Below are 14,842 nucleotides of genomic sequence, written 5' to 3'. Positions count from 1 at the left end.
ATTGCAACTAGTATTGTAATTCTTATTACCTATAAACTGAATAGTTTTCATCCTCTAGAAGTAATCGTGAGTCTAACTGTTTATCGCGTCAGTAAGTGACGATTATCCAAGTCCTTTCCCAATAAGTGAACATAAGTGCACTGTATCTTTTCACTTCGAACGACTAGATTTTGCTATGTACTCGAAAGTGTCTTCGAAGAATTTTTACGTTTCACAAAATCTTGAAGTGAGCGTATTGTGACATTGCTGAGGGAAAACAGTTTCTAATTTTCTATTGGTTCAGCTAGAATTCGGGTGATGTATGCGAGTGACGTATGAAGTCTTTTCCCCAAAGTGACCTGAAGTAATAAAACGCAATACCTCGACATGAATAGAAAACTGCGAACGAAAGACTCTACTGCTAAGGTTAAGGGTTCACAGATGTGATTAAAAAACCAGAAATACTCCCTAGAATGTGACTCCTGTATTGCTGCTACGGGTAATTGATTCGAAACTACAAATAAAGGAACGAAAGTATCATTAGAAACTTGTGATGTCTAATCTCGCTGTAATAGGCATTCCACGACCTAACACGTTCTAATCGCTAATTGATTAATTTCGAAACGTCGTAGTTAATTGCAAACAATGAATATCGAAATCTTCGGTTTCTCTGGAGGGAAAGTTACTAAATTGCAGATAAAATGCATTAATACTTTTTCGAGTACAAATTGTTCACTCGATATAATAACGTCGATATTTAAAATATGCAGCTTAACGTGGACACTGTTTTGTGACACGTTTTTGAGCTTCAAAATTGATCATTTGATATGCAACGACTTAATGAAATTGTAAGATTTATATTGCTAGTTATATTGCTAGTTATTTTGCTAGAAACTGTTCTCTCGCTGTAATATGTATTCCACTTAACACTATTCACGATCTATCACTGTTATTGACGTTTGCAAATTGTAGAATTGCAATATAAGAAGAGTCTACTAAAGTACAACAAACAACTAGTTCATAGAAAGTTAGTACATGATTTTGTGAATATGAAAGAAACTTGTTCCATAATTCGACTAATTACAAAAGTTGTTTATGTTTACGTCCACAGTCTGACGAAATACAAAAACTTAGTATGTATATTACTTCGTAAGCAGTACATTTGCAACAGAGTGTAATGGAAGGTTAAGCTTTCCCCTAAATGATGGTATAAACGTTCCATAAACATTTTCAATATCATAAGTTGAGATAACTTTAACTCAGTTAACGTAACTTTGCATGAAAGCCAGAAAATGATCATTTCCAACTTCGTCAGAACGTAAATATTGTTCCATAACTTTTCCATCAGAATCTAAATTGAAATATAATAACGAATTTGTTTTTTAAACTTTGCAGTAATATGAAATTAGTTTTCTGATTTTGTGCACGTACGAATTGGAAACGTTAGGTCATGTCAAATTTATGTGCAATAATATTAACTTGTTGTGAATTCATTAGTAAATCAATGAAACTTATTAAAATTTTCTTAACAATACATATACAGAATGAAGTGATACATAAGTTGAAAAAAAAAGTGAATATGAATGCCTCGCATGGTCACGTGACAGTAGTTTGACAACCTAACATGACAACCTAACCTAACCTAATCGCACTCTCTATCGACATCTTTGATTTTTCGAAAACGCTGTCCCTTTAAATTGGTCGTACAAACGAGCGGGAAATTTAAATCGAACAAATCTACTTTCATGTCAACCTCTAATAATTTAGTATATATTTGTAATAAATTTTCTGTACATTACTAATATTGTCTTTCGAGGTATTTTATCAATTTTACGGCGTTGAAAAGTTGAAAAGAAAAGAATATACCAAAATGATTGCTCTACAAAATATATTTGAAGAATATGTATTACGGAAATGATTATTACAAATAACTTGTAAGAAACTGAAAAACTATATATCACAAGAAATTACAGATGAATGTGTTACAGAGATACGACAAAATATTTATTAGAAATAAATTACTGGTGAATGTGCAGGTTTAAACTATTCTTTTTCGACCGCCATACTTCTACACTCTGCACATGCACCCCCGATTCTTTTGATTTGCACATTTAAGTTCGTTGTGTCCTCTCCCTACGAGTTAGGTTTCCTTGTCTAGTGTCGACTCTTGTATCCCTACTCTTTGATAATAACCACGTCTACACATTTTCACCAATAAATTTCCTAATAATGGTTTCGCGAAAAATAAAAATGTGAGCAAAATAACGAACGTCCGGTCCTGTTCCATGCCAGAAATATGCAAAATCGTTGATGAAATCGAAAGAAACGTTGTAAGCTCACGTTTGATCAGCAATTTCTGCAACACCCTGTATAATAGCTGGTCAAGATAACATTAATTTATGCGTCCACCGGTGAAACACTGGTGTTCTGCACGCGATACACAACGTTGTCGCTTTAACATTGTAAAATCTCCTCGTCGTTCGAGCATTAAACGTTTTCTGTCCCCGGGTTGGGTCTACGTGGTTGCAATAATGAAGGCCTTTACACGAGAATTCTAAAATAACACCGCAAGGGATCCGATCGATCGAAAAACGAATGCGCTTTTTTGCTCGAACGATGCTCGATGCGTCACGAATTTGATCGACCTAATTTCTCGAGAGCCACGCGAAAATAAATAGAACATTTCTGAAAATGCGAAGAAAAAATTAGGGAAGAGGTTTACGAAATTTCTGTACGGTATCGGCGTAATTAGGTTGTATCGGAGAGCGATTTAATTATGCTAATGTGATAAAATTGCGGGGTTAAGGTGAAACTTGTGAAGGTGTTTTGTTGAGGAGGGAAATTGGATGAGGGGGAAATTTGTTTTCTTGGGAAGAGGACTTGGAGAATTGGAGATTTGGGAGATTTGATGTTTGGAAATTTGGAGAATTAGGAATTTGGAATTTTGGGAAATTCGGGGAATCAAGTATTTGGAATTATGAGAAATTTGGGAAATCAGAGAATTGGAATTGGGAAATTTGGGAACTTAAAGATTTGGAATTTTAGGATTTTTGGGGAATTAGAAACATGGAATTTTGGGAAATTGTGTATTTAAAAATTTTGAGAATTAGGGATAAAAATAAAAATTCCTGAATACAAAAATTTGGAAATTTGCACCTCAGACAATTAAATCTAGAAACTTGAGAATTGAAAGTCCACTTGAAAACACTAAAATAATAATAAATTTGAAAAATAATAAAACAAAGAAATATTGAATATTAAAATATTAAAACGGAACAATGAAATGACACAAAAGTGCTAATAAACATTCTACATCTACCACTAAAATATTACACAGTCAAAAGTACACTCTTGTACCACATCCACAAATAACGTCGCTTCTACAAAAACATACAATGACAAATGCACAATTTCCATTTTGTATTTTTCTCCATTAACATATGGCTCAAATCCAGCGAACGAATCCAAATATTTCGAGATGACGCGACAACAAAAACTAAACTCTAGAAGCCAAGATTAGACTCGAATTGTTCTCAAGCATATTATTAAACACAATAGGATTAATTTTAAGCGAAGACCCTTAAAAGCGAAGGTTTCGTTCTTAAAGCCTGACAATATTTGTTTGCTAATGAAGTAATTCGACAAACATACATTAATGGAGCACTTCATTGGAGATATAGAAATTGATAGTTAACCCTTCGCACTTCTTAATTATATAGCAACTCCTTCATTTACAAAATAGATATAAAAAAATTGACTTATATCTAAAAAATACGAAGATTCTTTTGTATCCTCTATCTCCATATTATCAAGGTTCTCAAATTTACAGATCTCAAAATTTTTAGGTTCACAAATCACAATATCTTCAAATTCCTAGATTTCTATACTATATATCTATATTTCCATATGAACAACATCTACACATTTCTAAATCTGAAAGATCTTAACTTCTCAAACCCCTATATCTTCAAGTTCCTAGCTTCCTATACAGGGTATCTCACAATTAGTGTAGGTTCCTGAAATGGGGGATAGCTGACGCGATTCTGAATAAGATTTCCCTTTGCAGAAATGGGGTGTGAAGCTTCGTTTTTGAATTATTAAGGAAAAACGCGGACCAATCAGAGCGCGAGGATTATTATGCGTTGGACTACTACGCGTCGAATATCCACACGTTGGATTACTACGCGTTGGATATCCACATGCTGGATTACTACGCGTTGGATTACCACGCATTAGATTCTTACGCTTAGAATTACCACGCATTGCATTATTACGCGTTGGATTACTACGCGTAGAATATGTACGCGCTAGATTACTACGCGTTGGATATTCACACGCTGTATTAGTACGCGTTGGATTACTACGCATTGGATTACTACGCGTAGAATTAACACGGGTTGCATTACCACACGTTGCATTACTACGCGTTGGATTACCACGCATTAGATTCTTACGCTTAGAATTAGCACGCGTTGCATTATTACGCGTTGGATTACTACGCGTAGAATATGCACGCGCTAGATTACTACGCGTTGGATATCCATACGCTGTATTAGTACGCGTTGGATTACTACGCATTGGATTACTACGCGTAGGATTACCAAGCGTTACATTAGCACACGTTGCATTACTACGCGTTGGATTACCACGCATTAGATTCTTACGCTTAGAATTACCACGCGTTGCATTATTACGCGTTGGATTACTACGCGTAGAATATGCACGCGCTAGATTATTACGCGTTGGATATCCACACGCTGTATTAGTACGCGTTGGATTACTACGCATTGGATTACTACGCGTTGCATTACCACACGTTGCATTACTACGCGTTGGATTACCACGCATTAGATTCTACGCTTAGAATTACCACGCGTTGCATTATTACGCGTTGGATTACTACGCGTAGAATATGCACGCGCTAGATTACTACGCGTTGGATATCCACACGCTGTATTAGTACGCGTTGGATTACTACGCATTGGATTACTACGCGTTGCATTACCACACGTTGCATTACTACGCGTTGGATTACCACGCATTAGATTCTACGCTTAGAATTACCACGCGTTGCATTATTACGCGTTGGATTACTACGCGTAGAATATGCACGCGCTAGATTACTATGCGTTGGATATCCATACGCTGTATTAGTACGCGTTGGATTACTACGCATTGAATTACTACGCGTAGGATTACCACGCGTTGCATTACCATACGTTGTATTATTACACGTTGGATTACCACGCGTTGGATAACTACGCGTTATCCGAAGCTGCCGTTCTCGCGTCTGCGCATGCGTAATCCTCGCGCTCTGATTGGTCCGTATTTTTCCTTAATAATTCAAGAACAAAACTTCAAACCTCATTTCTGCAAAGGGAAATCTTATTCAGAATCACGTCAGCCACCCCCCATCTCAGGGACCTACTCTAATTGTGAGTCACCCTGTACATATATCCCCATATCTCTACACATACTAGCAGTATCCACAAATTTCTAAGTCTTGACATTCTTAAGCTTCCAAATCCCAATATCCTCAAATTCCTAGATTCTTATACGTATGTCTTCATATCTCCACGTTTGAAATACTCAAAATTCCCAAAAATTGCCCATTACAAATTACCAATTACCAAAATACTAAAATTCATAAATTCTCAAACTCCCACGTCCCCAAATTCATATCTCCCCAAATTTCAACAGTTATTTCAATAAATAATAAATGTTGATATGTCCAAAAAAGCAGAAAATAACTTTTGTGCTGTGAAACTAACTTGTACTTAAAACGAAGAACAAAAATTTCGTTCAATTCCTCCCGTATTTTCGAATCGTCGAACAGAAAATGCATAGTCGCCGACGTTTTAATCTCGCAACCCTTCGATTATACAAAATCCTGCTGAGCAATAGCTTCGAGACAAGTGGTACATGCATAATCGCGTTTCAGTTTTCCCTTGGTTAAGCTTACGCTGATAAATCATTCTGCTCGCTGCTTTTTATGTGGACGGTGTTACCTTTTGACACGTTTATAATCCTATAAGCGAGCCACATACAGATTATGTATATCTTGTTAGACTTTATTTAATATCGTGTAGTTAATGCGCGAAGGATATCGTTCCTTTTATGACAGACCCATAAATATCCATGCAAATTTTGCATTGTTCGATGATATAGTGATGTGGAATTTGGTAAATGTCTTTTTCTTTTGTTCATTCTTATTTGAGAATTATTAATGCGATATGGGTTGTGTGATAATGTTGCATTATTGCTTTTTGGAAATACGCAAATTGGGAAATATTTAGGAACGCGGAATTCAAGTTTGTGCAAAATTTTTTATAAAATTTGTGTAAGAGAATTTCGTTAAGATTTTGATAAAATTTGCATAAATGATATTATTTAAAATATTTTCCTCCATTCTCGAAATTTTCCAAATTTCCTCAATTTTCCAGATTTCCCAAATTTTCCAAATTTACCAACTTTTCGAATTTCTAATATCCAATGTGAAATTTCCCAAATTTAAAAAATAACTAAATACACAAATTTCTGAATTTTCCAAATATCCAATTCTCCAAATTCTCCACAACTTACAAATAAAATCCAATATATCTTATACGCGATAAGGAGTTAAAACATCGAAGCTCGATTGAAATAATTCGATCCACGATTTCGTTCTTAATTTCATTCTCTTAGAGGATAAAATCACAGGATTCCGAGAAACGTTTGCCGATCGTGAAGGACCGTATCAATTGCCGTGGTAAACGCGTGGAAATTCGTTGGAAATTCACTGGGAAAATTACACCGTGAAAAATCCGTTGAACGACCAATTCGTTTCCCGGTGAATTACAGGCTTCTCGAATCCCCTCTTAGAAAACCGAGGGTAAACTCGCGAACCGGAAAGCCTATTCGATTTATGTTAAGCTTTGTTGCTTGATTCGTTCCCGTAAAATATCGATGACCTTTCTTACCACCACGCTGCGAATAGTCTTCACAGATTGGCTGACACGGAATCAGAGAAAACATAGGGTTTCATAGGGGATGATGCGGGAGGTTCACATCTTGTTTTTGTGGGGGTCTTTATTTGAATATTTTACTTTCTTGGAGTTTCAGATTTCTGAGTTTTTGTGTTATTGAGGATTTGAATTGATAAATTATCAAATTTAATTGCTAAATTTTTAAATTTTGAAGTTTAGAAATCTTCATAATGCAAGGTTTACAATTTTCCAAAGTTTACAACATTATAATTTGTAATATCAAATTCTCCTAATAACCTAAATTTCTCAAATTTACTAAATTCATAAATTTGAATACATACAAGGTCTTCAATTTTTGATTATCCAAATTTCCAAATAGGCAAATTATCAAGTTTCTTCTTTTTTAAAATAATCAAATTTTCACATTTCTAAGTTCACAAATCCATCAAATCTCCACTCTATTTTCTAATTTTCTAAATTAACAAAGTTTCAAATTCGCAAGCTTCAAATTTTGCAAGTTCCAAATTTCCAATTTCCAATTTTCTAAATAGGCAAATTTGCAAATTTCTTCTTTTCAAATTCTCAAATTTTACTTCTGCAAATTTTCAAATTTCTAAGTTCACAAATCCATCAAATCTCCACTCCATTTTCTATTTTTTTAAATTAACAAATTTTCAAATCCGCGAGCTCCATATTTTGCAAGTTCCAAATTTCCAATTTCCAATTTTCTAAATAGGCAAATTTTCAAGTTTCTTCTTTTCAAATTCTCAAATTTTCAAATTTCTATGTTTATACAAATCAAATTTCTAAATTGACAAATTTTCAAATTCTCAAGTTCCAAATTTTTTAACTATCTGATCTCCAATTTCAAATTTCCCAAATTTCTAAATTGGTAAATTTTCAAGGGCCAAAATTAAAAATTTTCTAACTTTCTAACCTCCAATTTCAAATTTCCCAAATAACCAAAATTTCAACAATTCCTAAATATCCAAATTTCTAAATTTCCCAAATCTCCATCTCCCCAAATTTCCAAGCATCCAACATATAAATTTTCATTTTTTTCAATTTTCAAATCAGTAAATTTTCAATTTAGTAAATTTGAAAATTGTCTATTCAGAAATAAATAAATAGTACCTCACTTCGCAACAAAAATATCTTGCAAATTGAATGTTTTTTTTTTCAAAATATCTCTCACTGTAACACAGTGCATAGAAACACAATGTGTGTTCTTCACATACATGGTAGTAGCTGAAACAAAGAGCAGGAAAATTGATGTGTGTCGTGGAAACAACACGCAACTATTAACTATTAACCTACATGGGAGCAGGAAGATGGATGTATTGATAAAAACGGGTTCGTCGAAATGCTGAAACATATTGCGTTTTGAAATTCCGTGACTCGATAAGCATTTCTAGGATGTAACGAGTGTCACGGAATGTAAATCAATTATGATATTCGTCGTATTTCCTTACAATTGATATATATTAAGATGGCAGAGTATAAATCAAAATTAAGAAATTTCTGATTCATTTTTAATAATTGTGTTGTAATTTTGATAAGAATTTTGGTGCTTTTATAAATTGTTTTAAGGAATATTGGCTTTTTTATAGTTTGCGAAAGAAGTTTTGTGAGAAGAGAAGTATTTAAAAGGAAATTAGGAAATTTGGGGAATTAGTGGTTTTGAAATTTGAGATTTGGAAATTAGGAAATTTGGGGAATTGTGGTTTTGAAATTTGTGAGTTGAAAATTGGATAATTTGGGAAATTAGTAAATTCGAAATTTGGGAAATTGGAAACTTGGGTAATTGGAAACTTGAGAAATTGGAAATTTGGGAAATTGGAAACTTGAGAAATTGGAAATTTGGGAAATTGGAAACTTGGGAAATTGGAAACTTGAGAAATAGGAAACTTGGGAAATTGGAAATTTAAAAAATTGGAAACTTGGGGAATTGGAAACTGGAGAAATTGGAAACTTGGGAAATTGGAAATTTTGAAAATTGGAAACTTGGGAAATTGGAAACTGGGGAAATTGGAAACTTGCGAAATTGAAAACTTGGGAAATGAGAAACTTGGGAAATTGGAAACTGGGGAAATTGGAAACTTGAGAAATAGGAAACTTGGGAAATGGGAAACTTGGGAAATGGGAAACTTGGGAAATTGGAAACTGGAGAAATTGGAAATTTTGAAAATTGGAAACTTGGGAAATTGGAAACTTGGGAAACTGGAAACTGGGGAAATTGGAAATTTGGGAAATTTGGAAACTGGGGAAATTGGAAATTTGGGAAATTTGGAAACTGGGGAAATTGGAAAATTTGGAAATAGGAAAATTTGGAAAATATGGGAAATTGAGAAAGTCTGTGAAATTTCAAATTTTTACATACATAACTATCATAATTAATAATGATTCCATTAAAAATGAATTATTAATTTCTATCTTCAACCAAATTCATTAATCATAGTAATTAATACTGATTTAACTTTACCCATTAATTTATATGCATACTTCCTTAAAATCTATTAATTTCCGATTTCGCTAAAACTCGCCACTTACATTAATTAATTTCGATACAACTTTATCTACAAAATTGCCAGTTCCGTGCAGTAATTTAAACCCGAATCAAAATGCAAGTTTTAAATTCATTACTTAGAAAGTTACATTAGTTGTAAAATATAGATCGAGTAATTGCAGAAGCGTTACTAAATTCAATCCATTATTAAATTCTACTTTCTCAACGGAAGGAAATCTCAGCGCGAATTAAATATGTTACCTAAGAACATGGAGTACCGTATAATATACATCATTCAAAAGAGTGGAATAAAGTTTCTAATGGGAGTTTAAAAGCATGAAACAAAATTTGCAATGGAAGTTGAAGAGTTATTGAACTTTTCACAATTAGATTTCTTAATGAACGCGGACTTTAAAGATCGTTTACACACAGATTTCTTAAACGACGTTAAAAAATATTTCTTTAATAACATTATTTCGTATACTATCATTCCAAAGCGATCACTTTTGGACCTCACCATTTTGCTCTAATCAAAATATGTTGTAGTCCACGTGAAATTAGGGGGGGTTTAAGTCATCATTTTGCCGGTTTCGAATTTGTTAAGGAACAAGCCTTCAAAGTTTGCAATTTTTGCCCATTTTTGCGAAAATAGGCTTCACTTACGAATTTTTTTCTCAGAAACTATTCAACCGATTTAGCTAAATTTTTTTTGTTTTATTCATAAAGGACTGGGCTATTTTAAAATATTTTTTTTAATTCCTTCAATTTGTTATGAAATGTTGCAAAATTTAAACAAATTCTTTTTTTGCGTTTTTTTCAATGGGGGGGGGGGGGGCGTAAAGGGTTTAATTTAAATTTAAACTTGGAAAATGGGAAACTTGCGGAATTGGAAACTTGAGAAATTGGAAACTTGGGAAATTGGAAATTGTGAAAATTGGGAATTTGGGAAATTGGAAACTGGAGAAATTGGAAATTTTGAAAATTGGAAACTTGGGAAATTGGAAACTTGACAAATAGGAAACTTGGGAAATGGGAAACTTGGGAAATTCGAAATTTTAAAAATTGGGAATTTGGGAAATTGGAAACTGGGGAAATTGGAAATTTTGAAAATTGGAAACTTGAGAAATTGGAAACTTGAGAAATTGGAAACTTGAGAAATAGGAAACTTGGGATATGGGAAACTTGGGAAATTGGAAATTTTGAAAATTGGAAACTTGGGAAATTGGAAACTTGCGGAATTGGAAACTTGGGAAATTGGAAATTTTGAAAATTGGAAACTTGGGAAATTGGAAACTTGGGAAATTGAAAACTTGCGGAATTGGAAACTTGAGAAATTGGAAACTTGGGAGAAGTTTAAATTTAAAAAAAGTATGGTCATATTTTTTTAAGCTTCCCCTTTATGAGCGCGATTTATTATTATTGTTGCAAGTGTTTAAATATGTAATCTTTTCAAAATTAAGAAATCATGCAACAAAATAAAAATGATGTAAATAAGAACAAAAGTACAAAAGGTACAAAAGGAAAATAGATACAGAAACTTGACAAAGAATTAAATAAAAATTGACTCATATAGGGGTAGTTGTTCCACAGTGCCTACCATTGTACATTAACAATAGTAATCTATTTCCCGCATCTATTTGTCGTACATTAAAAATTGTGATTAATCATGAAGAAGTAAGCAAGTCACTCAGGATGTCATTCACGATTCTATTTGGTTTGATTTCAGCCGGTGGGGTTCGTGACTTTTCACACGAGGGCCGGTGCAGAAGCGGCGAAACAGGACCTGCAGGTAATAGCCCGTTTCTCGTAGGTATCGAAAGAGAAATAAATTAAGGGCTACTCGATAAAATGCCCACGAGTCGAGCTACTATTAGACATCTTATTTATATACAGGGTGTCCGTTTCAATAACTGACAGTCCCTTTATTTCTTCAAATTTTGAACGTACACGAAAGTTTCATTGCGAATACTATTTATTATTTATTATATTTTGTATATTTTATACGTGGTAGATTCTTATATTTTGTGTGACAGAATTACTCTTTCATATTTTATATTTTTACCTTATTTTGAGAAGTATCGAGTATTTTGCTACAGGCAATATGCTGCAGGGTGTTTCATTTATAGAATATTAAACTTGTTTAATTTGAATTTAATTTTGTGAAAATTGTGTTTGACAAAATTTAAATTTACATATCATTGTAAATTGTAAATCAATGTAAATTTTAACAATTTTCACAATTTAAAAATTTAAATTGCATTTGAGAAAAAGTACTGTTTATTAATATTCTTTTAGAGATTGTCTTCTGTTTTTCAAATTGAGTGACAATAAATTATCAATACAAATTATGACACATTTTAAAAGATGTATATGTTACCGTGAAAGATCGAAATTGGAGAATGTCGACTTTCACCGGTGAATGTCAACACATACCAAATACGTCGGTGAAAGATCGAATATTTTATTACGTTCTTGTACATTCGGACCTTCACCGGTGTATGTCGACAATCACAGATATGCTCTGGTGGAGGTCCAAAAGAGAGGAGCCGACAAAGAAGCGACTGACTATCTCCCGCCAAATCCTGTGTTCTGCTGGGAGTCAGTCAGCTTTGTCAATCTTATGCAAGCTTTGATGATGCGAGCAACGTTTTCTTAATTTTTTTTTTCCAATACCATAATTTATACTGAATGGATACTGCAGTAAATCGTGATCTTTTTCTTGAAAAGTTAAATGCATTAATTGCGGGTAAACGAGAAGACAATTGTTTTTATTTTTCTCAAGAAAAGTACTCTAAAATACTTTCTGAAGTGGTTTCTGCTAAAACTAAGTGCAACACACCTTTGGATTACAGACGATTAAAACGTTTTGACGTTTTAAAAATTAATGATGAAAGGAAATTAATTGTACCATTAAAATCAGGGGAAACGAATATACAGTATTATGTTACCAATGAAGAATTGTTCAGTATACTATATGAAACTCACGCCAGAATAGGCCACGGAGGAAGAACACGTATGCTTAGAATGTACTATGCGTTTTAAATTCTTGGTTACTCCTCTCAGGAAAAGAGGCGAAAAAGTTACGTCACCCTTGTGACGTTTTATAGCGACTGAATTACGGAGAAGAAAATATAAATCTCCGACATGTTCAACATTCACCATTAGTGCATGGTGAATGTCGACATTTACCGGTGTAAGTCAGAAATAAGGGTATTTAGCAAATATTTCGGACATACACCAAGCGACTATGTGAATGTCGACATTCACCGGTGAAAGTCGACGTTCTCCAGATTTCGGTCTTTCACGGTAACATATGCATTGCAGAATAATAATTGTATGTCAACAGAATTTACACTGCGCTGCAATATATCGATGTCACAGCATCAATGTTCAATTTTCGAATCGCACTGTATTGAAAGAACAAAATTTGAATAATAACTACTAAGCGATAATGAAGTTAACTAATAATTAAAAACTTAGATAAGTAGTATTTAGATTTGAAAAAAATTATGCAACAAGAAATAGCATTCTTGAAACGGTTTTACAATTATCATAATTTGCAGTTATGTATGTAGATTTTCATATGTTGTCTAAATGTGTCATTACTAGTTACAATAAATACGCTACAGTGTCATTCAAAATACAGTCAAATATTCAAACACAATCTCTAAAAAAATTCCAACTAAAAATTTCATTTTACTAAAATTATTTTCAAATGTTTATAATTTGCATATATTATGAAGAACAAAATTTGAAGAACAAATTTGTATGCAAGAAGTGATTTGTATACAAGATAAAAATATATATGATTAGTTATTCAAGATAAATTTATAAAGAATATTATAATTAAGAATTTAATAGTATAACATTTATCATGTTACTTTACCAAAATTTTCTACAGAAACATAAAAAGTTTATTCGTGTATGTTCAACAGTGAAAGAAATAAGGTAACTGGACATCTTGTGTACATACACACATACATACAGACATAGCCCGTTCTTTTCTTTCTCTCTAAAATTTGTTTCCTTTTTATTATTTATAAATATACATATATACATTTGAAAGTTCACCCTGCCTTAGATTCCAGCTGGCACGGGTTAATGCTACGTAGCTCTTTTACCTATCAATTACTATACACGTACACATGTTCTCCTGTCCTCCTCTGTCTCTCTGTTCCTCTCTCTATCTCTACGATTAGCTTCTTCCTGTTTTACTTGGGACAAAACGTAGTGATACCTTTTTTCTGTATACGTACCAAGACCGTACTGTAATAACGCTGGTTGCACTGTGTGAAACTATCGATATATGGTGTTGTTTTGCCTCCTGATAAGCGTGTCACCCCCGTAACAACCCCCTTTCTCTATCTTCTTTTCTTTACACCCTTATTGACACACGGAATAGCGCCGGAAAATATGGGATGTCTCGAAACGATTGTACAAATTCAGAAATAAATGTCGAAATTTCGGAGGAACAGATTTATAGGAAAATTTATTGGAACAAGTTTATAGGAAAATTCATAGGAACAGGTTTATAGAAAAATTTATAGAAACAAATTTAAAGGAAAATTTATAAGAACAAATTTAAAGGAAAATTCATAGAAACAGGTTCATATGAAAATTTATAAAAACAAATTCAAAGGAAAATTCATAAAAAGAAATTCATAGGAAAATTCATAAAAACAAATTCATAGAAAAATTCATAGAAACAAATTCATAGGAAAATTCATAGGAACAGGTTCATAGGAAAATTTATAGAAAAATTCATAGAAACAAATTCATAGGAAAATTCATAGGAACAGGTTCATAGGAAAATTTATAGAAAAATTCATAGAAACAAATTCATAGGAAAATTCATAGGAACAAATTCATAGGAAAATTTATAGAAAAATTCATAGAAACAAATTCATAGAAAAATTCATAGAAACAAATTCATAGGAAAATTCATAGGAACAAATTCATATAAAAATTTATAAAAACAAATTCAAAGGAAAATTCATAAAAAGAAATTCATAGGAAAATTCATAAAAACAAATTCATAGAAAAATTCATAAAAACAAATAGCTTTGCAATAAAAAATAGATCAAGTAATAAAAATGTAAAATTTTACAATAAACACAGATGAATCAACTAATTAAGAATGATCACATTTGTAAATAAAACATATTTATAACTAAAAATAATTCAGTAGTTAGTCCAACAAAATATATTAAAATTCTGAAATGATTAATGTAGCTTTTAAGTAATCGAAATTAAAAAATAATATTCATAACAAAATTCTAATAGTTTTTTATCATTGTGTCTTCCAAAAAAGTCATTAAACCATAAAATTTTCACTTCAAACCAAGATCAATATTTTCAACCCAATAGTCTCCTTTATTCTACAGAAAAATGC

At 32.5% G+C, this 14,842-nt stretch overlaps 1 protein-coding gene across 4 annotated transcripts in view; it reads left to right on the top strand.

Annotated features, from left to right (window-relative positions):
• The window catches only part of LOC100882041 (protein couch potato), a 214,908-nt gene that overhangs the window by 145,130 nt on the left and 54,936 nt on the right, over window positions 1–14,842 (top strand). For all 4 annotated transcript variants that reach the window (XM_076530057.1, XM_076530056.1, XM_076530058.1 and 1 more), the window contains one exon: window positions 11,177–11,239. In XM_076530057.1, coding sequence (XP_076386172.1) covers window positions 11,177–11,239 — 63 coding nt within the window. The remainder of the gene's footprint in view (window positions 1–11,176; window positions 11,240–14,842) is intronic.

Source organism: Megachile rotundata, chromosome 3, assembly GCF_050947335.1.
Source record: "Megachile rotundata isolate GNS110a chromosome 3, iyMegRotu1, whole genome shotgun sequence".
In the NCBI taxonomy this organism is placed as follows: domain Eukaryota; kingdom Metazoa; phylum Arthropoda; class Insecta; order Hymenoptera; family Megachilidae; genus Megachile; species Megachile rotundata.
The sequence above is the reverse complement of the archived record's forward strand: the minus strand, read 5'-3'. Positions and strand labels throughout refer to the sequence as shown.